Source organism: Thermothelomyces thermophilus, chromosome 7 (genome assembly GCF_000226095.1).
Source record: "Thermothelomyces thermophilus ATCC 42464 chromosome 7, complete sequence".
In the NCBI taxonomy this organism is placed as follows: Eukaryota; Fungi; Ascomycota; class Sordariomycetes; order Sordariales; family Chaetomiaceae; genus Thermothelomyces; species Thermothelomyces thermophilus.
The window spans coordinates 2,261,447-2,284,837 of record NC_016478.1 but is presented as its reverse complement, the minus strand read 5'-3'; the positions used below and the strand labels follow the sequence as shown (position 1 = coordinate 2,284,837).

The window sequence follows — 23,391 nt, the reverse complement described above, 5'->3', positions numbered from 1 at the left end:
AACCTTTGGCGAATCGTGGTGCAGCGTTCAGTGGGGGCCACGCGGCATTGCCCGCGTACGGCCTGGAACTGCTTTAGGTAGGTACGCATGTGTGTATGTAGTCCGTACAGTACGTGTAATCCGTATTGTAACGGATTCGCGGTTGCATACTGTGTAGGTATGCACATAAGGGTACGGTACTCATCAAAAGAATCCGTAGACGCGTAACAGCGCGACGTACTTGCGAGACTGCATATAAGCACCGCAACTCGCTTAGAATAAGGACAGCGGGATCTCCCAGAGAAGAGAAACGACGGGATCTTTCAACACTGGAACCAGAACCCTGCATGCAGGGCCGACCATGGCCCGCTCTCTCTTCGAGCTCCCCGACGAGCTGGTTCTGACGGCACTCAACCACAAATTTCCCTGCCGAGAGCCGCAGATTCGGGCTCTCTCGACACTTTTTTATGTAAGTTTTTTTTTTTTTAAAAAAAATAAAAGACTTATAGGGGGAACGTGTTTTTTTCCCTTCTTGTTTTATCAAATGTAGTTGCTAACAAAAGAAAAAAAAATAAAAATAAAAGCCCGGCGCTGCACCATGCCGAAACCTGGTCATCTATGGCACCGAGGCCACGGGCAAGAGCGCCATCACGGCAGCTCTGCTGGCGGAGCTCTCAAACCAGAGCCCAGATGACGGCTTCATTCTCCGACACGCCATAGTGAACTCGACGGAATGCATCACGGCCCGTCATCTCTACGAGACCGTGGTCGCCAAGGTTATGGATGCCCTGGAATGGGACGCAGCACCGCCAAGGTGCGAGACCGTCTCGCAGTTGGCTGTCGAGCTGTCTAAGCTGCTCAAGTACACGCCACGTCCCGACGGCTTCCGCTTCGTCTTGGTCTTTGACGCCATCGACCGCCAGCGAGACGCTCCCCACACGCTGCTCCCAGCCCTGGCGAGGTTGTCCGAGATAGTACGCAGCCCCCAACCTTAGATTTTTTTTTTTTTTTTTTTTTTTTTTTTTTGCCGTTGCAACACTCGCTGATGGAACGCGGCGGCCCAGATTCCCTCCCTTACGACCGCCTTCATCGTCACCTCCCCACCCCCCAACTTCTTGCTCACCTCTTCCGTCCCCCACGTCCACTTCCCAGCCTACACCAAGCCCGACTTTATCGCCATCCTCTCCTTGTCCGCTCCCCCCGCCCTGCCCAACACAACCGCCCAGGAAACGGCGGACCTGTGGGCGCGCTTCACCGCCGCCGTCCACGACGCACTCGCCCGCGCCGCCTCCCGCACCCTGCCCTCCTTCCGCCATGCCTGCACGGCTCTCTGGCCGCGCTTCACCGCACCCATCCACGCAGGCACCCACTCGGCGCGCGAGTTCTCCAAGCTCCTCGTCGCCGCGCGCGTCCACTTCCAGGACGAGCGCCTGCTCGACCCGGGCGTGCTGGCCGTCACCTCTACTACCACCACCACTACCACCAGCATGGCACCGAAACCAGCAACGCAAGCCACGGCAACCGGCAGCACCCTCAGCAAACAAATCCCCCCACCAACACCACCACCACCACCACCACCACCACCACCACCACCACCACCACAATCAAAAACGACAGCGACAATCATACCGACGGCCCTCGCGAAACCCAGGAGCGAGACATCGGCCGGCCTCGCCCTCGCCACCCTGCTCCCGACGACCGCGCGCCTGCTCCTGCTGGCCGCCTACCTCGCCTCGCACAACCCGACCCGGCACGACCAGACGCTCTTCTCGACGCACTACCACGGTAGCCGCCGCGGTCGCCGCCGCCGCCACCGCCAACGCGGCCCCGGGCTGTCATCTTCCTTCTCGTTGCCGGCGTCGGCGTCGGCGTCGGCGGCGGACGGCGCGCACGGGCGCGGGCGCGGGCGCGGGCGGGCCAAGCACCGCAAGATTGCGCGCAAGCTGCTGGGCGCGCACGCGTTCGTGCTGGAGCGGATGCTGGCCATCTACGAGGCCGTGCGGGCCGAGTGGGAGGTCGGCGGGCGGGGAGTGGCCAAGGAGGAAGGAAGGGAGGAAGAAGCGGCGGCGGCGGCGGCGGCGGCGGCGCCCCTCGGGGACGCGGACCTGGGCGCGGCGATCGCGACGCTGGCCAGCCTCAGATTGCTGGTCAGGGTCGGCGGGGGAGCGGCGGGCGGCGCGGCGGGCGCGGCGGGCGCCGTCGGCGACGTGATGGACCGCGGGGGCAAGTGGAGGGTGAACGTCGGGTGGGAGGTCATCCGGGGGCTGGGGAGGGGTATCGGAGTCGAGGTGGAGGAGTGGTTGATCGAGTGAGTTAGAGAGAGAGGGAAGGAAAGAAAAAGAGATTGCGTACCGAGGAACGCTGCACGTATTCTTAAGTATGTTCCCCCTTACTTTAAAATAGAATGCCGGCTCTATTTTGTCGTGCTAGTGATCATACATACAATACCAACCTTCTTTTGTCGGCCCCTCTAGCCCTCAGAAAGAAAGGGGGGGAGGGAGGAGGGGAACAAGCTCTAAGTCGCTGCTGAATATACTCTGACCAATATTGGAAAGGGACCGAAACCATCATACCCACCGCCTCTTGAAACCAGAAGAAACCTAAATCCATTTCATCCCGGACATGGCTCAAATCAAAAAAATAGACCTTCGCTCTCATGATCCATCTACTCATCCATTCCCGTCCATTGTGTCCATGTTTTTCCATCCATCCATTCCGACGTATATTCCCTCGTCCGAAGCGAGGTGATGACTACTCACCTCGCCGTCACCTCTTGGCTATCCCCCGTCCGCCACGTATCTTCCTGTCTGGTCCCGGGCGGCCGCCACCCGGCGTTGCTCATGCCCCTGCTCCTGCCCCCGCCGTGCCCGCCCGGCACGTCGTCCGACTTTTTGGGATCGCTCACGACGCTGTTCGACGCAAACGCCGCCGCCGCGGCGCTGCCCGGCGTGTACGCGCGGGCCGCGGCTGCCGGTGGTTCGCCGCCGATCCCCACGGGGCTATCGTACAGCAGCGCCGACGAGGGCCCGCCGCCCTGCCCGTTGTGCGCCGCGGCCGCGGATGCGGCCCCCGACAGGGCGTGCTTCGAGCTCAGCGGGAGCAGGGAGGCCTCCCGCCTGGTGTCGGCCAGGGCGCGGGCGCGCTGGTCCGCCTTGTTCTTGTCGTTGCTGCGGTCGTACAGGTACAGGCCCAGGAAGGTCAGGGCGATGCCGGCCGCCTGGACGGGGGTGGTCGGGTTGCGGAACCAGATGATGGCGATGATGATGACGAAGACGCGCTTGATCAGCGAGGCGACCGAGTACGTGACGGGCGAGACCATGGACAGCAGGACGAAGGCGAGTATGTTCTGGCCGAAGTGGAAGGTGCCGTTGAAGATGTACTCGAGCACGAGCGGGCCGTGGTCGAGCGAGTTGGGGCTCTTGTTCAGGTCCAGGCTGCCGTCCCACAGCAGGTCGCCGATGATGCCCACGCCCTCGGACCACAGCCAGATCGGGCCCGTCAGGACGAAGGCCAGGCCGGACGAGTAGCAGAGCAGGTTGAGCTTGTCGAGCTTGCGGGACTGGTGGAGGGGGCCTTCCCGCTCGGCGCGCGCCGCCTCGTTGAACAGGCGCTTGGAGAAGATGTTTTGCGTGACAAAGATGATGGCGGCGAGGAGGGCGTAGAGGATGCCCAGGAACTGGCCGCCGAAGGTGTGGTTGCCCGAGCAGGCGAGCATGACCCCGATGGTGAGGGGCACGAGGGAGAAGTATGTAGATCTCGGGTACCGGATGTCGAAGATGAAGCGGTATGCTAGGACGGTAAAGAGCGGCGATAGGCCCTTGATGGTATGCACCAGAGACACGGGGATTCTCGACGTGGCGTTCGAGCTCAGGAGGTGGCCGCCGATCTGGAACGCGGCCAGCGGCAGGGTCGTCTTGATCACGTCTCGTGAAGGCGCCCTGATCGGGTATCTCAGCGCCGGAACAGCTTCTCTGAGCCGCGGGAAGGTGGCGGCAAGCCACGAGAACAGTACGCAGTACGTGGACACGAAGGCGAACTGGACGAGGGTCAATGTCGCGGGCTTGTCGAAGGCCGTCAGGATCGTCTTGGAGGAGGTGTTGGTCAGGGCGGAGGACCAGTACCACATGACGCAGAGCCCCTACAAAAAGGGAATAAGATGAACAAAAAAAGATCAGCACTTGGTGTTGTTCGTCACTCTCGTGGGAGCCGCAAACATAAAACATACAATCAGCTTCCACGAGATCGGCGCGCGGAGTGCCTCGGCGATCTCGTGTGCGTTCTGGCTCATGCTGGCCGAGCGGATCCGGTGGACGGCACTGCTGATGCTGTTCGTCTTCGCATGGGTCGACGAGGTCGAGATGGGCTCTCTCGGGCCCCATTTCACCCTGCTATCCCTCCGCGGGTGCCAGCGACCCAAGTACGAAGCGTCGCCGTTGCCGGATGGGAAGCCATTCTGTTGCCACCGCTGCTGGCCCGAGGGTTGAGCATTCAGAAAGGTCTGTCCTGGGTCGAAGTCGGGAAACTTTTCTGTCTCTCCGTGGGCCGAGCCGCCGTTGTTCGAATCGCCATAAGACTTGCTGGTGGATGCACGAGTCTGGGACGCAGCCCTCATGTGAGAACCGGTCGAGATCGAGTGCGACGTGGAGTGCGGCATCGCGCGCTGCGACGCTGCGGCGCTTCGAAGGGGTTCGAAAGTTACCCCGTAAACGAACGACAAAACGAGCGAAAACGGCAACGAGGAGTCGGGAAGGGAACGGAAGTACTAGCGCGGCAACTCCGGACTATGTGATCATGGCCACGCCCTCGAGGGTATACGTCTGGGTTCAGAGACGAGACCCACGGAAATTGACGCGGCAATTGGCGGTTGCACTCGTATGTACAGGTGTTGTGTTGCGGGTATGTATGTACAGAGTACGGAGTACTGTACTTTCGTATTCCGTACCCGCAAAAATCATGCCAGATTCTCCTGCAATGGAGGGGTGCGGTCACTCTGCGTAATCAGCTCGGCTTGCGAAATAAGCTCTCTTGGCGTCTCCAATCCCCTTCTGCAGCCGCTGCACGAGGCCGGAGATAACAGTTGGGACCACCCGGGAAAGGCGATGGAAAGGTCCAGGGGAGGATTTCGGCTGTTCTCGCTCGCACCGCCACAGTGCAGAAACTCAGCCACAGTTGTACAATCAGTTCCGCCTCAAACTTTTGGCGGCGCGCAAGGCCATTTGGATAACTAAGGCAGAGGCAGAGAGAGGCGAGAGGCACGAGTCGCGTGCAGCTCCACCAAATTTAGTGACTGCATCGTCAGCGACAACCCAACCCAGCCCCCGACGACCATCTCTCGCAGGCCGGCCGTGGACGTCGTCTTTGTCTGTCTCGGATGCTTAGATCCTTCGAGATTGAAGTTCAGACCCTGAGCGATCGGCTCACACACCAGGCAAGATGGCGGCGCCAAAGATGACCAAGAACCAGATGCGCCGGGCCAAGAAGAAGGAGCAGAAGAAGGCCAAGGCGGAAGCACAGGTTGGTAACCCTTCGTCTTCGTTTCCTCTGTTGCTGCAGCATTTTGGCTGACCAATCTATCTCTACAGCAGAACGGCTCCAAGGAACCCGAGGTCAACAAGGAGGAAGAGATCAAGGAAGAGACACCAGTGAACGGCGAGAGCAAGCCAGACGACCTCGAAGTCAAGAAGGACCCTGACGCGTCCGACGAGATTGATGCCGATGGCCCGATAGACGCGCCCGCGATCCCCGAGGACGACCCGGCGTTTGCGGAGTACAAGAGCATTTTCGAGAAGTTCGGCGTGAGCTTGGACGGCGAGGAGGGCTCCAAGGAGGCGAATAAGCGCGACAAAGGCGAGGTCTTCTTCGACCAGGATGACGAGATTCCCAGCGAGGGCGAGGAGGCACAGCCGAAGCTGTCCAAGAAGAAGCGCAAGAAGCTGAACAAGTTGTCCATCGCCGAGCTGAAGGCGCTGGTGCGGAACCCCGAGGTTGTCGAATGGCACGACGTCTCGTCTTCAGACCCCCGTCTTCTCGTCCAGATCAAGTCGCAGCGCAACATCGTCCCCGTGCCGGGACACTGGTCCCTGAAGCGAGAATACCTCTCGAGCAAGCGGGGCATCGAAAAGCCCCCGTTCAAGCTGCCAAAGTTCATCGCCGAGACCGGCATCACCGAGATGCGCGACGCCGTGCTCGAGAAGCAGGCGGAGCAGACGCTCAAGCAGAAACAGCGCGAGAGGGTGCAGCCCAAGATGGGCAAGCTGGATATTGACTACCAGAAGCTCTACGACGCCTTCTTCCGCCACCAAACAAAGCCGGACCTGACGAGGTTCGGCGACGTGTACTACGAGGGCAAGGAGTGGGAGGCAGACTACAAGGTGTTCAAGCCCGGCGAGCTGAGCGATGCGCTGAAGGAGGCGCTCGGCATGCAGCCAGGCTTCCCTCCTCCGTGGCTGCTCCAGCAGCAGCGCGTCGGCCCGCCGCCGTCGTACCCGACCCTTAAGATCCCCGGCCTCAACGCGCCTCTGCCCCCGGGCGCGTCTTGGGGCTTCCAGCCGGGCCAGTGGGGCAAGCCTCCGCTGGACGAGTACAACCGCCCGCTCTACGGCGGCGACATTTTCGGCATCATGGCGCCCGGCCAGCCCGGCGCCGCCGCGCCCTACCAGCCGCAGCCGCAGCAACCCCAGGCGGCCGCCTACGCGTCGCTCGGCGAGCCCGTCGAGCGCACGCTGTGGGGCGAGCTCCAGCCGCCGGCCGAGGAATCCGAGGAGGAGGAGGAGGAGGAAGAAGAGGAGGAGGAGGACGAGGGGGCGTCGCAGGCGGGCGATCTCCCGCCGGGCGGCAGCACCGACGCGGCCAGCGGGCTCGAGACGCCCGGCGGGTTCGCCAGCACGGTGCACGCGGACGCGCACGAGCCGGCCGGCGTCGAGACGAGCATGGCGGGCGAGTTCGACCTGCGCAAGACGCGGCGCGGCTTCGAGACCGAAGAGTCCTCGTACGGCGGCAGCGGGCCGCGGCAGGCGTACACCATCATCCCCGAGCGCCAGGGCCGCGCCGAGGGCTTCTTCGGCAGCGACAAGACGTACGACCTGTCCAAGAAGCCGCCGCAGCCGCCGCCGCCGGCGGGCATGCGGGTGCTCGGCCGGGACGACGACGGCGGCGACGACGCCTCGCGCAAGCGCAAGAAGCCCGGCGACGTCGACGTCGCCATCGACCCGGACACCCTGGCGGCGTCGGGCGGCGGGCTGGACAAGGACGAGCTGCGGCGGCGCTTCGAGGCCGGCCGGCGCGAGGAGGGCGTCGGCGCGCAGTGGAGCCGGTCGGCGTACGAGGAGGACTTAAGCGACATGATTGCGCAAAAGAGCCGGAAGAGGCAGAGGAGGGAGGAGGAGAGGAGGGGCGAGAAAGGGAGGAGGTAGATTCAAGGTGTGCTTGTAAGGGGGGTGGGTGTCGTCTTTCTGCATCGGGGGACTACCGTCGTCGTACCTACCGACCTCGGTACAATCCCGAGGTGTGTTGGCATGTCTTAATTAACAAAACGGCGTTTGGGGTGCAGTCACACACACTGGTCAGGGTCAGAGGCGTGGGGTGTTGTATGTGTACAGCAATTCGGGTTAACTTAGTTCGGACGATGCAAACAGGTGAGGGAAAGTCTGCTAAAGTAAACAACCATGAAACCTGCGTTTCTCGTATCTACTTCCAGAATTTGAGACTCTTCTTGCGGACCTGTCAAACCCCAGAGCCCGAGTCGGGCGGCCGAATTGGAAATTTAGGTAGTCGGGCATTCAACATGCTGTGGCTCCTTGCATCGATTACACAAGAGCATGCATGGAGCTTTAACAGGCTCTCATATAGAATTCTTCCTGCATAAACACGCATGGTTATATGTGGCATGCCCCAATCACTTATACCTGTCGCGAATGCCTCCGTCAACCTAACGATTGCGATATATGTACATGGCTATCTACCTAAGCAAGGTATGGTCAAGCATTATCTGTTTCAAGTCCTTAGTCACGGAAAGGGAAAGTTGGCTTGTTCGTTTTCCCGACAACAACATAATACCCTTCTTCATTGAGACAAGTTCGAAAACTCAATCGCGGCGTCACAATCCGATTCGGCGAGCCTTCGGCCAATTTCAAACTCGAGATAGCCAGGGCGTTGGGGTAGCATGGGCTTCCTGTGCCGAATTCTTCGTGATGTATGTATCATATCGAGAAAGTGGGTACTCGAAATCATTTCTCCTCCTCCTTCCATCGGAACGGACCGCTCTCTCCATGACTCTTTCTCTGGCAGCAACCCGCTCTGCCCACCCGTACTCTTCCCCCGTGTGACTACCTACGTTAGTTAGTAATTTGGTTCTCTTCCTTCCGACCACGCCGAAGCGCTGGGGAGTTTTGGCCATTAAACAGCCCCCGATCAGCCGCGCGATACATAATCACAATAACAGGGCGGTGCTGGACATTAATTATCTGTCGCTTTCAATTCCGCCCGGTCGGCGGGATCGATGCTCGGCGGAATCAAGGTGAGACAAGCTTGCCGTGTAATCATCACCAGCAGCTCCATCTGCTCTATTAGCCCCAAAATACAGAAGTCCTAGGAATTCTAGATCCCAGCTCCTGACAGTTGATCCGATCAACACTATCCCCCAGCCACCATCTTCCCCGTCCCGTTGTATGGCTTTGTGCCAGATTTATCAGCAATGTTCCCAAAAAAAAAAATGTGTGGTCTTTACGAGCAGGCCTTGCACCTCCAATTCCTCCCCTTTGCGGCGGCCGCCTCCGGGTCCTCCACGCATGTGTCATGGTAAAGCCGCTTCTCGCATCCCTGTTCAACCGCCCCCCTTGGTTAGCATGCAAGATGCGGTTCGTGATGAAGGCCCAGGGAGAAAAAAAATGGTCATGACATTATAAACACATACCTTGTTCGCACAAACCAGCATGGCCACCACGGGCACCGGTTCTCCACATGCGGTACAGCACCCGCCCGAGACCCTGTTCTTGGAGGGCTGCAGACCATCTGCCCCTTCCCCCTCGTCCTCCGCTTCCTTCTGGTTTTGTTCGCCGACGGCAGCACGCCGGCTGCGTGCATCATTCAGCAGTTGCGTCGCCTCAAAGATGGCCGCGTCCGGTAACACGCGGCGGGCGAGGAGGGTGGCGACGTGCTTGCTAAACTCGTCGGCGCGGGCGCGCTTGGCGACCAGCCAGCTGGCCTTCTCGCGCACAAAGCGCAGGAAGTAGCGGGGGAGGTACTGCGGAGAGGAGATGTGCTGGCGCAGGATGAAGGCGTCCCATGTCTGCAGATACTCCTTCTCGGCCGCGTTGAGGTCGATGAAGTCCTGAAGGTTGTCGCGATGTTTGAGCAAGAGCCACGAGTCGTCGATCTCATGCTGGGGAACGGGGGTGCCGGGCTGGAGTTGAACTTTGCTGAGAGGGTCGAAGAGTGGTTGTTTGGTTTTGGGGACGAGAACCTTGCGGCGGGTTCGCTTGGCGGTTGGTCTCTGGTAATGAAGCTGGGTCAGTCTTCTCGACGCAGTCCTGACGGGGCGGGTTGAGTGGGGAGATCGGCTTCTTACTGTGCGGCCTCCTTGCGGAGCGGTGTCTCGGAAGAGTTCGCGGCCGTTATCTGGCCCGAGGCGGGAGGTGACCCACGAGTCATCCCCATCCACGTACTTATCCAGGTCTAGAGGCTTGACCGGTAGACCAAGCTGGTACACCCGCGGCCTCAAGGGAGAGCCGTGGTTGCTAGCATTCGGCTTTACGGTGACACAATACCCTGTCTTGGGCTTGAACTCAAAGCAGAAATCATACTGCGGGTGACTCAGGTAGTGGGCACGCAGCTGGCTGAGCCTGTCATTTTCGGCTCCGCAAAGCAGGCAGGCAAACTTGTCTGTCTGGACTTGTTCTGGTGGAAGGAGGTACGTGATGGTGTGCTCGTCGAGCTGGCCGTGCTCGTCGCCCAGTTTCCGCCGCTTCTTAGTCTCCTTACCAACCGCATTGTTCCACATCTGCTTCACGTTGTAGTTGATGTCCTGCCTCGTGCGCCGAGAGCGGCTGGGGGTGAGCTCGCCCTCCGCTAACTCCTCGGCGGCGTCGGTCACGGTCCCATTTGCCTGTCCATCCAGCGTGGGTTCGCCCTCGTCGTTGGTTTGGGACTCGTGGCGATGAGTATTGGTGCCGTTGGGAAGGGTAGAGGGCTTGGTGTTGCCATTGACGAGCGGTACTTCGGCCTCGCTCGAGCCAAACACGGAGATGGAGGCTAGTATGTCTTTTGCGTGCGTCCTCGGCCTTTGCCGGCTTGAGATGGGGGTCAACCAGCGGACGTCCATGTCTAGAAGGAAGTTGGTAGCAGCATCAGCGAGCGGCTGCTTCTTCACTCGCAGGCGGACATCCTTGCGGTTGCGGCTGCTGAAAAGGTCGGCGATGCTGGCAGTCAGCACCCATTGCCGGGATGGGAGGCACCTGTTATAGAAGGTGTCCTCATCGCTGACGGGGACAAGGTCGGCAGGCGGCCAGTTGGCGTCACCGGCAGACTCGAGCTCAACGAGCACCGAGTAGGAGTTAGCCAGGCCGAAGACGGCATCGTCGTCGCGCTCGAGAAAGATCTTCTCCTCCGGGATGTGGAAGGGGCGGAGGGAGGAAAAGCGGGCCATGGGGGACGAGCCAGCAGGGTTCTTGAAGACGCGGAGATCGCAGACTTGGCTGTCGACGTGCAAGACGACGGGCTCTCCGCCTTTGTGGCCGGAAATGGTGAGCTTGCAGCGGGCCTTGACGCGCACTACATCCCTGACGTTGGGTGCGATGATGCCATTTAGAATGCCATTCTTGACACGGGGTGAGTCCTTGTGGCTGATCTTGAGCACTTCGATGCGGAGAGCCCGCTGGGCAGTGCCGTATTGCTCAAACAGCGGAAAGCCGTCGTAGTCGTTGTCGATCCGGCGGCGCTTTGCAGCGCGCTCTGCCTCGTCTCCGTGCTCGGCAGCCTTGTCGCCAGCATCGCGTGAATGAAAAGAAGACCGATTGCCCATCTTACTCCAATGGTTGGTGGCTTTCAGCCAATTCCGGTGCAGGAATGGCAAGCCGCGATTACGCCGGTTAATGGTCGACATTGCCGGAGGAGATCATTAGGCACGTGGGGGGCGTGACAATGACTCTTTGGTTGGCGCGGTTGACGTAGTGGGAAAGGGCGTGCGGGAAGAGGGAATATCAATGGCCGCGACGTCGAGAAAGCCGCATCGTCTTCCAGGAACTGGTGCTGCAGTGAGCTGGTATGTGGCGGCGGCAATGGCTGGCGTCAACAAGTCGGGCCCGGCTTTGAATGACTTGTGAGATGGGGCCAGAAAGCTTAGAGAGACAGTTACGCTGTGTTGCAGTTGGTGGAAAGCGATGAATGAAAAAGCAGAACTGCGTGTCTCGGTATAGTCGGATAGGTGTGTGTGTGTGTGAGAGAGAGAGAGAGAGTGCGAGTGAAAGAGAGATTTTGTTATGTGCGTGTGTGTGAAATAAACAGACTGAGCAAGTTATGAGTAGCGGGATAGCCAGCAAGAGCAACAAAGGGGTTGGTACTAGGTAGGTCAGGGAGGTAGTCGGCCAAAGCGGCGCGATGTAGTGCTCGCTTCTGAATGCGACGTCAGGTCGATGTGTGAGAATTGCACGTGTTGATTGATTGCTGCGACGAGACGGGATGCCGCGACCGAGTCTACCCACTGGGTTGCGCACGAGAGCAGCAGCCGAGTGAAGGGAAAAGCCGCTTGTTGAAATCAATGCATCAGAGGAGAAGGGGTGGCATTTACATTAACGATGCATCGATGAAAAGGGAGACGGGGCTGTTGTTGTATGGCAGGCAGTGGAGCGGACGGGAGACGCGTACCGTAGCCGAAGGCGACGACGAGATTCTCTCTCCTCCCTCCCCATCGCGAATTTCAGGTCGCCTCTAGGCACGGCCGCTGTTGATTCGAGCCACTCGGCAGGCCCCGGTCCTCGTGGGGCACCGGCTCCGTTCTCCGGCCCTGTATGGTTAGCGGCCGTCGCGGTAGCACGGTACCACGTGCGACATATAGGGCAAAGAGACGTGGAGAGTAACTCGCTAACAGCCCCTTGTCAACTACACGCCGGGGCAGCCAAGGGTGTCATGACTACGACTGGCCTCGGCCTCAGCACGGGTAAGGTGCTGCTTGAAGGATGAGATGGAAAGTGCGCAAGCCTCGACACAAAGCAGCCTAAAAAGTGGTGTGGGGTTCGCTTGTGCGGGCCTACCAGGCAAGGAGCAGCGATCTTGGTTCAGCGTTTCGAACCAGACTACTCGACTCTCTCGCGAAGTGCAGAGGGTAATTAACTGGAGGCAAAAATCGGGAAACTTAGTCTTTAAGAAGCACAGGGGGGATCATGACAGGGCTGGCTGCCATTTCAGCAGATACTCTGATACTCTATGAAGTTCTGGTACACGCAAATCATATTCCTGATATTCCCACTCCTTCCTGCATAGGTAGGCAGGGCTTGGCCGCCTGGCCGGCGTGTGCGGGAACGGAACTCGCAATCCCTGGTTCCTTTGCAGTTCAAAGAGGAGCACCAGCAAATGTAATGCCTGCCTAATAACGGTCCTTGGAAACCCTGAGGTGGCTCAGAAACGCCTGAACCATGATTGCCCGACTTGCTGAAATGGCTGGGGAATAATCTGTCGTTCTTTGGTCTGCAAGCCACATTAATAGGACTATGAATCGATCAAGACTTCAGCCCCGAGATTGCTGACCCAAATCATTCCGTTTGCGTTCGTGCACCTACGGAATCAGATCCTCAAATCTGATTGAAAACCACACGGGATCAGTTCTATAGAAATTGAAAGCAATGCCCCGAGGTGGCACGGAAGTCGAAAAGTTGGCCCCTTCTACCTGGAGAGCAAGAATTCTTCGGCGCACGAAAGCTCAAGCTCCTCATGTCCCACGCCTTTGTCTCAATGACCTTTGAAGTAAATGCTTCGTCGCCGGCCCTTTGACTACCCAAGGATTTCTTCTGTGTATCTTCGAGAGCCCGATGTTTGGAACACCTTTGCCATCGCCCGCACCATAGCCTCGGAATGCTAACCGCACTTGCCAGGCAGTCTCGGTAATTATACAACTTACCGATAATTATCATTGGCTCCATGAATCGCCTTACTGGGGAGATTTCAGAAGTCGGCAGCACACGTGCCCGAGAGTTGGTTAATGCTCGTCGCTACAGTCAGGGACACGTGTAATCCGTAGTTAATTACGTGCTACGGATCTGAATTGTCAAAACAGTCTCCATTTGGATGCCTAACGAAACAAACTCTGCATTTCCATAGTGGAAATGGAGGTGGGAAGCAGCAACACCGGATCCGGTCCCAGAGCATAACATAACTGAGAGGTTCACTTTCGCCGCAGCCTCGACGATTCAACATATTGACCCCGTTGTGCCCCGATTCGGGCAGACGAAGGCCGACTTCCGGGAGATACCTTGAAACCCCGCCGCCAAAAGGTTGCGGCGTTGACATCTAACAACAGTCAAGACCGACGCTCAAGCACCTGATTCTAAACAAGGCTGTATACGGGAGCCTATCAAGTTCCCGATTGTCCTGACGTTGTCAGGTTTTTAGAGCTGTCATGCATCGTATTTCAGGCTCCGTGTATGCTATCAAACCCAACCCCTGCGCTGTTGTGGGTGGTGTTGAGCAAGAAAGGGCTGATTGGAGCAAGAGCAAACAGATGCTGGCAACGCCGACCGGCATCCCAAAAACCGTTATGTCAAACGTGAGGATGCAATACAAGCAGCAACAGTTTCCTATCTTGATGCGCTGCCTCAGAGAGATCGGAGTGAGAGGAAAAGTGGCAACTCGCAACCTTCAACCTATTTCTGCTCACCAGGCATACCCATTGTCAGACTCATCGTCCTGGCCGACCCAGTCGTCGTCCGACAGGTCGTCATTTCCGCTATCCAGAAAATCATCCATGGTCAATGTGGTCTCGGCCGACTTCTGGTTATCCAGCTGAATCTCGACCTTTTCGCACATCCCATGGCGAAAGAGCGCTTCCGCGTCCGCTGGAGATGTCACGGGCTCAGGTTGGTTACCCGTGCCTAACCCGTCGGTAGTTTGTGCACCGCCGAGTTCAGCGTATTTCTCGTCGTCGTCCTCCTCCTCTTCCTCCTCATCTTCGTCCGTATCTGGTTCGGCATACGATGGCCGGCTCAGGCTATGGCGCAACCCCCGGCCGATACTACCGGCACGAGAGGACGAATTCGACGACTGCCCCGCAATACGGCTGCTTCGCCGCGAAGGGCTTTCGGCGGGCAGAACGCCACCGAGTTTGCGCGACTTTTTCGGTGTTCTTTTTGTTATTTTTTCGGCATCCGGCGGCCGAGGCTTCTCTCGCAGGGAGAAGAGCGGTTTGGGCTCCTCTTTCTCTCGCAGGAAGACTTGTCTCAGTTTACAGCCCCACTTGTTGCGCATCCTGGATCGCTCCTGGATCGGAATGCTCAACATAGCTTTCAACTCTAACCAGCGGAGCTTGAGCAGCCTTGGGGCGCTGTCGACCAGCGATTGAAACAGCGTCTCGGCCGCTTCTGCCGTCCACTTCTTCATATTCAAGAGCTGGAGCGTCTCAAGACTCTGCGGCCAGTCTGGAACCTGACTTGCTGTGAGCAAGTCGTCATAGCTCGGGTCTGAATCATGATAAAACTCATGATGCTTGAACGTCTTGAAATCCATCGAGAGGACTTCCAAGTTAGGGCAAGCCGTCCCCAAAACCGTGACGAACGACAGGCTTAGAGACTGGTTGTGCCGAAGGGTGAGCTGCTTCAGGTGGTGCCCGCGTGATAGGAGATAGTCTGCAAAGTCGTCGCCATCAACTTCCCAACAATTGACGAGCTCCAATGTTTCGAGACGATCGGGCAGTCGGAGAAGCAGCTGGCTGTTTGCGACGGTAGATGACTCGATCGCGAGATGCTTGAGGGCTGGTAAAGCGGTGATCGCATCTGCCATGCCTTGGATGAATGCTTCATCGCTTGCGGCTAGCTCTTTGTCATCTACACTGGCCCCCGCGTGAAGCGAAGGAACCTGGTAGTTGACAAACGAAACCTTTTCCAGGCTCAGAAACGGCGGGGTTTCATGGAGCACCTTGATGGCGGCGAGGTCAAGATCTGGCCCCATGAGCCGCCTGTTCCACTGCCAGCCGAGGAGCTTCGCATGATTGATAGTTCCTCCTTCCTCCGCCGAGTGGCGAGTCCCATTGAGGGCCTTGAAAAGGGCGGGAGGGTAGTGCCAGCGCAGACTACCATCCAGCGAGCGATACGGAGGGCCATCCTTCTGGTGAAAGAATTGAATGGACTTCAAGCGGGGCAGGTTGCCGACCAGAGCCGGGAGGTCGAGAGGCTGACCCTTGAACGTTTTTGAAGCAATATGCTCGACGTCGATCCAGAGCTCTTCCACTTTCTGCCTGTAATTAAACAGCGTGGTGGAAGGGTCTTTGCACAACAGCGACACCAGGCCATGTGCCATTGGCCGGGTTAGCAGAGGAGGGGCCCTGTACAAGGCCGTCAGGGCTGGCTCCGCGAATGCGCGGCAGACACCGCTGGTGGCGGTCAGCCATTTGGCTTGCTGGACTTGATTCAGCGGTGCGGCTGCATATCGAAAAATCTGGACTAGAATATGGTAGGGCAGACTGCCCCAATCTGGTATGATGCCATTCTCGCCAGCGCTCTCGTCGCCTTCGGACGCAGGGAACTTCTCTGAAGCGAGTTTTCGCGGGCTCCTTATCGTTGCCCGAGCAGGCTTCGACGACTTTTTGGGGGTACTGTTCTTGGGAGGTTTGCGCCGTTGGTGGCCGCCGGCCTTCTGCTCCACATCGGGGCCGGGGGGCTCATGAAGACTGTCGTAGTCGCCCCCGCTATCGCTACTTTCTCCATAAAACCCCGGTTCGTGAGGGGTCAGACGGGTCCGCTTGGCCTGCTGTCTCGCATTCCCGACGGACGATTGGGAGCGCTTGTGCGACTTTGCTGGGTTTTCCAAAACCTGAGGCTGCGGCGCCGCTGAGTTCTCGTTGGTTGACGACGTCCGGAGCAGGGTAGCCGAGCTCCTGGTTACCCGGCCACCCGCTTTCCGAGCGGCACCACCCACTGAAGAGCCCGGAGCGCCGGATGCTTGGCGTGGCCGTAAATTGCGCGTTGTCGCTGCCAATTGAGCGGGTACAGAACCCGCGGCATTCGTCATGGCTTGGACTTGGTGACACTCTCTGAATGTCGCGTTTTGAAAAATTACCCGCTGCAACTACCCAACTTCACGCCGCGACCCTTCACACACGAGATTAACTAAACGTCAATAAGTGGCGAATTAACGCAATTCATGGGCGACGAAATTTGTGGCGCCGGAAATGGAAAATGTGGTCGGTTCGACCAATGCTTTGGCGTGACTGGGTTGCGCAGGAGTCCAGAGAGCGGGTCAGGTCGGCGAGCAATCGCAGTCAGCCTTCAGTGCCAGACCCCGTGATCGAAGCTTGGGGGTGTAATCCGTACAGTATACAAAATAGTTAACATGACATACTCGCACGGTCTGTAACAGTTACGGAGTACTGCGTGCGGATTTCCACTAGTACTAGCAGTAAGTGAGCTAGCCGTCCGTGCCTTGATAGCGAGTACCTTATAACCAGGGAAGAGATCAGAAGTGACCTCAGGCAGCTAAGGGCTTCGAGGTGTAGAGTTTGGGTGATAGCACATCCATTACTGCTCGCACTCGAGCAGTGTGAAAAGGAAGAGATGGAAAGATTACTAAACTGTGCCAGGCTTACGCGGGTCCTAAACGTGATATATACAAGACAAAGGTGGGATAGCGGAGTTGACGGGGGACTCCTAATGTCATAGTAACTATCACCGCGAAGCGTTGGACGTCGCAGCTATGATTGAGCATCCTGTTAATTAGGAGTCAAAATGGTCGTTCTGTTTGGCTGTATTGCCCGCAACCTTTCCGGTCTGGCTGCTGTACCCTGCCGCAACCAGACCCGTGACTATTCGTAAAGAGTCCCCCTTCGGACGCCCATAGGCTGAACATCAGGCTGTATGTTGGCCCGGGTGACATGAAATGCAGTTCGTGATCCTCATGTAATCTATCGCCCCCAGCACTCCATTCGCAATCCTGTTACTTCCCACCTTTGTCGCCCGCGTCGTTCTTCTTCTTTGCTGCCCCTCTCAATGTCTGTCCTTGGCCCGCAAAATGAGGTTGTTTCGCATTCGCCGCTTCCTTTTCCTTGTCTTCCGCTGTCTTGACAGGTTTTATCGGGTACCCGAGGAACAACTTGTTTGGCGGAAGACGCAGGGGCGCAGGTCCATTAGTGCGCCGTTTAGGCACCGCAGACTCACTGCCTGTACCGGAAGTTCCGGACGCGGGTGTTGCGGGCTTCGGCGTCGAACCTTTGTTCTTTTTCGAGCTCAACCTTTGGCCCTCTCCACGAAAGTTTCCGGATGAAGCTGCTGTCGAGCCTGGTGCAATTGCATCGTAATTGATCGCCTGCGCCATGGTGCCTTGATTGTAGAGCAAACCGCCGGGAGGGACGCCGGCGCCGGCGCCTCTTGTGCTGCGGGGCGTGCTGGTCCCGCTGCCGCGTGGTGCTTTTTCCGGCTCGACGTAACCGACCGGCGGAGCAAACTCGACGCTCACATCCGTTTCGATCATACTCACGCCCATCTTCTCGGACTCTGGCTTCACGTCCAAGACCGCCACATCGTATATTTCGTCGTTGTATTCGAAGTTGAAGACGTCACCCTTTGTCAGCGCTGCGAAGTTGCGAAATGCTTTCTCAAGAACGGCACGCGGATCGGTGATCTCGAGGAAGTTGACGGACTGGGGTTGCAGCTTGACTAGCTTGGCGAGCTCGAGTGAGGTGGTCTTGACTTGAATCATGTCGCCGACGTCCAGCTGGAGAGTTTGCATCATCTACCAACGATCAGTCATCACATCAGAAGAGAGCCAACGAGAAGGGCGTCGACGCACCCATTGCGGAATGTATGCTCTGCCCTCCTCCGCCACGAACTCGAGCACACCGGCATGTGTGTGTTTCCCGGTCGCTCCGTTGATCAGTTCCAGCATAATAGGCCACTGAACGTGCAGCCTTGACACCTTATCTAAGGCAGACGGCGGGAGGAAGATCTTGGATCCGTAATTGAGTTCGGGACGCTCGGCGCCCGGCGCCATGATCAAGGGGTAGCATCGATAATACTCATCGAATCGTTGAGCTCGAGGGGCCCGAAGACTGCCCCGATAGTCGGCGCCGCCGGGGTTGAAGGGGTTAAACTGCAGTCGTGGGTACCTTGTAAGCAAGCGTATCGTCAACACGAGCGCGGGGTCAAGCTCACCATGTTCGCGAGCCGAGCCTCTCTTGAGACACAGACTGACAAGGGGGGGTTTGTCGGAGTCAGAAGTCTTCCAAGACAACGGAGAAATAACTCAACCAAGCGAAACAGGAAAAAAAAAATCTTGGGATGCAATGTGGTTGTGCTTGGGTCAGATAACTAGTTGGGTTAAGTAAGGAAGGCAACAGTATGACATGCGACCTTCAGGTCCCTAGTCGGGTCCAAGCTAATGCAGGCACTGTGCGGGGTGACTACCTTACCTGTGGCGTCCTGGGGCGTGGCGCGAGCTTCCAGGCTAGGCTATCCGTATTTAATGAAGTTGCTAGAAAGGTTAGAAATCCCTTGATTTATTTGGAACGGAACCGTAAGTTATGGCTCTATGCAGTCACACATTTGGAAGCTGTCTCGGAGAGTACGGACTGCTCTCGCCTTTGTGTTGATGACACATATCCGATTTCCGAGTACCTGCGCAACGGGGCTTCGTGTTAGCCACGGCCGAGATGTGTATGCACCTTGAAGGTTGACGTCAAAGCTTCCATGTCCCAAACTGCTCCATCCAACCTGTTCGCATTGCATCACGCCGACATCTCCTCCACTCGCTGCCGCCATTCTCTATCACGACAGCATGGCATCTAGGTTTTCAGCTGGGCGCCCAAAACGTGCCGGGGAGGCCTTTGCCCGAGCACATCATGGCGAAGACCGCGATGAGGAAGCCCCCACATCCAAAAAGGTCAAGTTCGATATCCGCAACCCATCCGCTCTGGCGCCGAGTGCGCAAGACGAAGACGATGACAACGACGATGTTCTGGATGCCGACGTTATTGGGACGTCTGGAAGGGCAACAAAACGAGGTGCGGTGAATATCGACGGCTACGACTCGGATTCCGAGAATGAGACCTTTGAAGCGAGAGCCGAAGCCAGGGGCAGGAAGGGAAAGCAGGCCGAGGACGTGGACCTCGCGGAGGCTATGGACAACTACAACTCTAACGTTACCGGAAGTGGCGGCGGCGGCGGCGGTAACGCAGAGGACGATGAAGTAGACATGTTCGGTGACTTCGATGACAGGAACGACAACCTTGCCGATAATACCAGAACTCGAAAGGAAGACAAGCAAGTTCGGTTCCTGGCAGATGAAGAAATCGAAGGCCAAGAAGTCACTAGCAAGAGTGGCGGCACAGTCCGGTTAGACGACAAGTCAGAGAGCGAAGACGATGATGACGAATACGACGAAGAAAAAGTCGCCGCCGCCATGGCCGAACAGGGCGTGGACGAAGAAGTCGGCGCCGGAGGTCTCAAAAAGCACGCGCCAAAGATTGATGCTTTCAACATGAAGGCGGAGCAGGAAGAAGGCGCTTTTGACGAGGCTGGCAACTACATCCGCAAGGCCGCCGATGCCGACGCCGTGCATGACCGCTGGCTCGAGGGCATCAGCAAGAAGGAGATGAAGAAGGCGGCCGCGGCGCATGAGAAACGCGAGGCGGAGATGCGGAAGCAGCAGCGTGAGAACGACAGCGTGTTGACGGGCGACCTCTTCAAGCAACTTATCGGCAAGCTCGAACCGGGCGAGACAGCACTCGACGCTCTGGCGAGGCTAAGAAGAAGCCAAACAAAGACCAAGACAAAGCAGATACCCAAATGGAAGCAGAAGAAGGCGAAGGCGAAAAGCAACGGCGACGGTGGAGGGGATGCCATGGATGTCGACGCAGAAAAGGAGCCTGAAGACCCCAAGCAGGTCAAGATCAGAGATGCGATCAACACCATTGCAGATGCGGCAGACAAACTGATGCAGAGAGACTACCCAAACATTTACGAGTGGGAAAGGGAACGTCTCATCAGAGAATATCGGAACGAGACTGGGGAAGACTGGGTGGAGCCGCCAGATGAGGCCGGGGAAGGCGGACGAGCAGGGGAGGTGAAGATGTGGGAGTTCCGCTGGACAGATGGACGGGATGGCGCTGCCAAGCAAGGCCCGTTCGACGGACCGACAATGAAGGCTTGGCAAGATGCGGGTTACTTTGGCGAGGGTGTTGAGTTTCGGCCGGCAGGGGAGGAGGGAGAATGGAGCAGAGTTGCTACGTTCGTGTGATGCCAATGGGGGGCGAGGACAACCGCGTCAGGAAGACGAGCCGGCGCGGGTTCGCCAGCCGCAAGTCGCTTGTTTCCGCATCTATGGAGGTCATTACTGTACATGATATCTCACACCCTGCCCGTTCCCAGACAAACAAACAGTTTTGCTCCCCCGGCCCCGAACGCCTGCGAATCCCAACATCGCTGTCCCTTAGTTCAGCTCGTGTCCATCGTTTCTGCCGGAGGGCCATTGATGTTGTCTGCAGCATTGTTTTCTGCAACATTGGTCTTGACTGCAAAGTCGACAGTGCCGTCATGGCCGATTAACCGCTTCTCAGATTCTGTGACGAACCGTACACTCCTGGCAGGATCGTAGAACAGCTTGAAACTTCGCTGGACATCCTCCACACTGACCTGCTTAGCTCGCCTCTTGGCGCAGATGAGCTGGGACGTGGTGATGAGATTGCTGGCGTAGCGAAGCCCGGCCTCCTGGCCGATCTTGGTAAGCAGCGCAAGAGCATCTGGGGTGAGGTCGACCTCCTCCTCCTGCGCCCGGATTGACAGGATCTGACGGAGCTCGTCTGCGGTGTAGGCGTGCGTGTTGATAATCGTGACACGGTCGAGGAAATCGAGGGGTAGGCCATGCGGGCTCTTGTAATCTGTGCCCCGGATTCGGGACTGGCCTCGGTTGCTCGCCATGATGACGATGGGGGCCAGGTCCGACTCCAGCGCCCGGTTGATGTAAGAGAAGCATTCGATGTCCAGCATATGAACTTCGTCGATGAACAGAACACCGGGGACAATCTCCGCCTTGCCCTCCTCCTTCCACTCGCCGACCTTTGTGTTGATCTGGTCCCGGATCTCGCTCCGAATCTCGCCAGTGTCACCCGAGAAGAGTGCAAGGAAGCCCTGGGTGCGCGAGTTGATAACATCAATCTCGTGCAGGGACACGGTGTGTACAACCTCCTTCCGCTTCTGCAGCTCGCCGTCAGGGCACTGCAGGAACTTGGTGTCAACGCCCATCGCATCGTAGTCGCGCGACCGAGCGTACGATCTTCCTAGCTTGGTGATCTTCCCCGACGACTTGTCAATCGAAATGATGTCGCCCGCCATCACACGTTCCTTTGTCATGGCATCGATCATCTTGCTTCCCATATCGTAGATGGCCTCCATGTCGGTCGTTTTGATGGTGAGCTTGCCTTGCTTGGCGCCGCCCGTCACGCTCCGGTCGATCTGAATCTCCACCACCTCACCTTCCATTATTTCGCTCTCCTCCTTGATTCTGACACCAATCGACTTGCGGAAAGCTTGCGTGAGGGCCTCGGTTTTGGACATTTCGAGGGAGAAGATCTCGGATGCGGCGAGCGTGGTGAAGGGCACGTCGGGGCCAAGAGACTGAGCCATTCCCATGGCGATTGCTGTCTTGCCAGTGCTTTTTTAGGAAAAAAAAATCAGAAATTAGCACTTGATAGAAGGCTTTGCTGGGAATATTGATGCATGCTGCGGCCTACCTGGGAGGGCCGGCAATCAGGACAGCGCGACCAGCAATCTTCCCTTGCTTGATCATCTCCAGAACAACCGCAGCTGCTTTTCGGGCTTTCTCTTGCCCGACTAGCCCCTGTGATACCGCCCGGGGCTCTAGAGTGTCGGCATCGACGCCCAGTCCGCGAATATGAGAGTGCGCCGCGATCAGGTTGAGCCCCCGGAGCTCTTTGCTCTCGGAGATTGTGACAACGGGCTACGACACACGTGTTGGCATCTTCAGAGACCCAAGCGCAAGGAGTTTTCTCGGGGTTGTACTTACAGCAGCCATTTTCGATTGATGCGTCGAGATCAGTCACGTCTCGGTTGGCGTCAGAACGCGGCCCTGTTTCGCGAGGCTGGAGAGATTACCAAGTTATCAGTGGCTGACCTAGTGTACGGATTACTTGCCAGGACGTAAGAACAAAGCTGCGCCACTGTGGCTCGCGCCTGGGGAGCAAGAATAATTTGGTGTGGAATTGAAACGTGATTGGCTAGTGTTATGATGTGGAACAAGTCGCAGGTTGACGTTCAACGTCCGTAAAATGGTCGGGTACGGATAGGTTGCTGTAGTAATCCATAGTGTATTTCGTTCTTTCGAAGTTAGTTCCTTCTCTCGCGTCTGTTCATATGCCCTCTGCAGCTTCCAAGCATTGGCATGCTTCACTTCAATGGCCGATGATCTATTCCCGTCATTATTCTTCTCCGGCCAACAACGTGTTAGGACTTGTCTAAAATAAACTGTAATTTCACACGGAGATGAATGCATTGCGCCACCGCACACCAGGCTCGCCAAGTAAAGAGCAAAGAATGCATGGACAAGGACGGGAAGTATCTGTAATTGCCTAGTCCGTGTCTGGTGCATCTCAATGTCCGCTCACCTGGCCAACCTTTCTCTAGGCATGGTACAGAGCATCGAGTTCGACAATTCTCTGTACATTCAAAGAGATGATCAGGCTCGTCCCTTCCATTGCTTATCGTTCTTTGACCGCAAGCAGCATTGTTGCATTCGGAAGACCGTTGCTGCAGGGGGATATGCTGCAGCCGGGAATTCATTGGGCCCCGTTTGCTGCCGTGAAGCCCAACAAAGGCCGCCACTTACCCTACATGGTAAGTATTGACCAATTCGCGATTGCTGCTGAGCTTCAGAGAGCCAATACATTAATGTTACCCTTGAGCAGCTGCCGTTTCTTTTTTTTCTGTTATATTTCTGGCTCTGAGCATGGTCTGCCTGATAGGCATCCTTTGTGCACGACAATCCTTTTTTCTGTCCATCTCGAGTTCAGATACCATTTTGAACCGACTACTTCTTGGTCGACCCACGGCCTCATCGGCTAGTGTAGCGCCGCGTCAACACCGAACAACACATACTCCGTACTGCGGTATAATAATAACCACACAGGCTGTGGGGCAACCCTTGTCTAGTGTATCGCACTCACCCTTGTCGCGACCATCACCGATCAAATTTCTTTTTGACAGCCGC

General features: G+C 57.4%; 7 protein-coding genes across 7 annotated transcripts; 2 read left to right on the top strand and 5 right to left on the bottom strand.

Annotated features, from left to right (window-relative positions):
• The first annotated feature begins 209 nt into the window (after positions 1 to 209).
• MYCTH_2312362 (uncharacterized protein) lies at positions 210 to 2,352 on the top strand. The gene is made up of 3 exons (XM_003666994.1): positions 210 to 448; positions 564 to 953; positions 1,044 to 2,352. The coding sequence occupies exons 1-3, from the start codon at positions 341 to 343 to the stop codon at positions 2,289 to 2,291; spliced, it is 1,746 nt and encodes a 581-aa protein (XP_003667042.1). The 5' UTR covers positions 210 to 340; the 3' UTR covers positions 2,292 to 2,352.
• A 160-nt stretch (positions 2,353 to 2,512) lies between these two features.
• MYCTH_2312361 (uncharacterized protein) lies at positions 2,513 to 4,743 on the bottom strand. The gene is made up of 2 exons (XM_003666993.1): positions 4,205 to 4,743; positions 2,513 to 4,117 (listed from the first exon to the last, which is right to left on the bottom strand). Exons 1-2 carry the CDS (start codon positions 4,631 to 4,633, stop codon positions 2,735 to 2,737), a joined length of 1,812 nt encoding a protein of 603 aa, XP_003667041.1. The 5' UTR covers positions 4,634 to 4,743; the 3' UTR covers positions 2,513 to 2,734.
• Positions 4,744 to 5,224: 481 nt separating this feature from the next.
• Positions 5,225 to 7,752, top strand: MYCTH_2312360 (uncharacterized protein). The gene is made up of 2 exons (XM_003666992.1): positions 5,225 to 5,493; positions 5,562 to 7,752. The coding sequence occupies exons 1-2, from the start codon at positions 5,413 to 5,415 to the stop codon at positions 7,389 to 7,391; spliced, it is 1,911 nt and encodes a 636-aa protein (XP_003667040.1). The 5' UTR covers positions 5,225 to 5,412; the 3' UTR covers positions 7,392 to 7,752.
• Positions 7,753 to 8,700: 948 nt separating this feature from the next.
• On the bottom strand, positions 8,701 to 11,838 carry MYCTH_84837 (uncharacterized protein; the record flags this gene model as incomplete). The annotated part of the gene is made up of 4 exons (XM_003666991.1): positions 11,535 to 11,838; positions 9,545 to 11,479; positions 8,891 to 9,439; positions 8,701 to 8,796 (listed from the first exon to the last, which is right to left on the bottom strand). Exons 2-4 carry the CDS (start codon positions 11,075 to 11,077, stop codon positions 8,701 to 8,703), a joined length of 2,178 nt encoding a protein of 725 aa, XP_003667039.1. The 5' UTR covers positions 11,078 to 11,479; positions 11,535 to 11,838.
• Positions 11,839 to 13,657: 1,819 nt separating this feature from the next.
• Positions 13,658 to 16,431, bottom strand: MYCTH_2312359 (uncharacterized protein). Its single transcript, XM_003666990.1, has one exon. It carries the CDS (start codon positions 16,186 to 16,188, stop codon positions 13,840 to 13,842), a length of 2,349 nt encoding a protein of 782 aa, XP_003667038.1. The 5' UTR covers positions 16,189 to 16,431; the 3' UTR covers positions 13,658 to 13,839.
• Positions 16,432 to 17,109: 678 nt separating this feature from the next.
• MYCTH_2121561 (uncharacterized protein) lies at positions 17,110 to 18,162 on the bottom strand (the record flags this gene model as incomplete). The annotated part of the gene is made up of 2 exons (XM_003666989.1): positions 17,110 to 17,904; positions 17,962 to 18,162. 2 exons carry the CDS (start codon positions 18,160 to 18,162, stop codon positions 17,110 to 17,112), a joined length of 996 nt encoding a protein of 331 aa, XP_003667037.1.
• Positions 18,163 to 19,778: 1,616 nt separating this feature from the next.
• MYCTH_84848 (AAA family ATPase-like protein) lies at positions 19,779 to 22,237 on the bottom strand. The gene is made up of 3 exons (XM_003666988.1): positions 22,192 to 22,237; positions 21,899 to 22,125; positions 19,779 to 21,819 (listed from the first exon to the last, which is right to left on the bottom strand). The coding sequence occupies exons 1-3, from the start codon at positions 22,198 to 22,200 to the stop codon at positions 20,604 to 20,606; spliced, it is 1,452 nt and encodes a 483-aa protein (XP_003667036.1). The 5' UTR covers positions 22,201 to 22,237; the 3' UTR covers positions 19,779 to 20,603.
• Between the last annotated feature and the right edge of the window lie 1,154 nt (positions 22,238 to 23,391).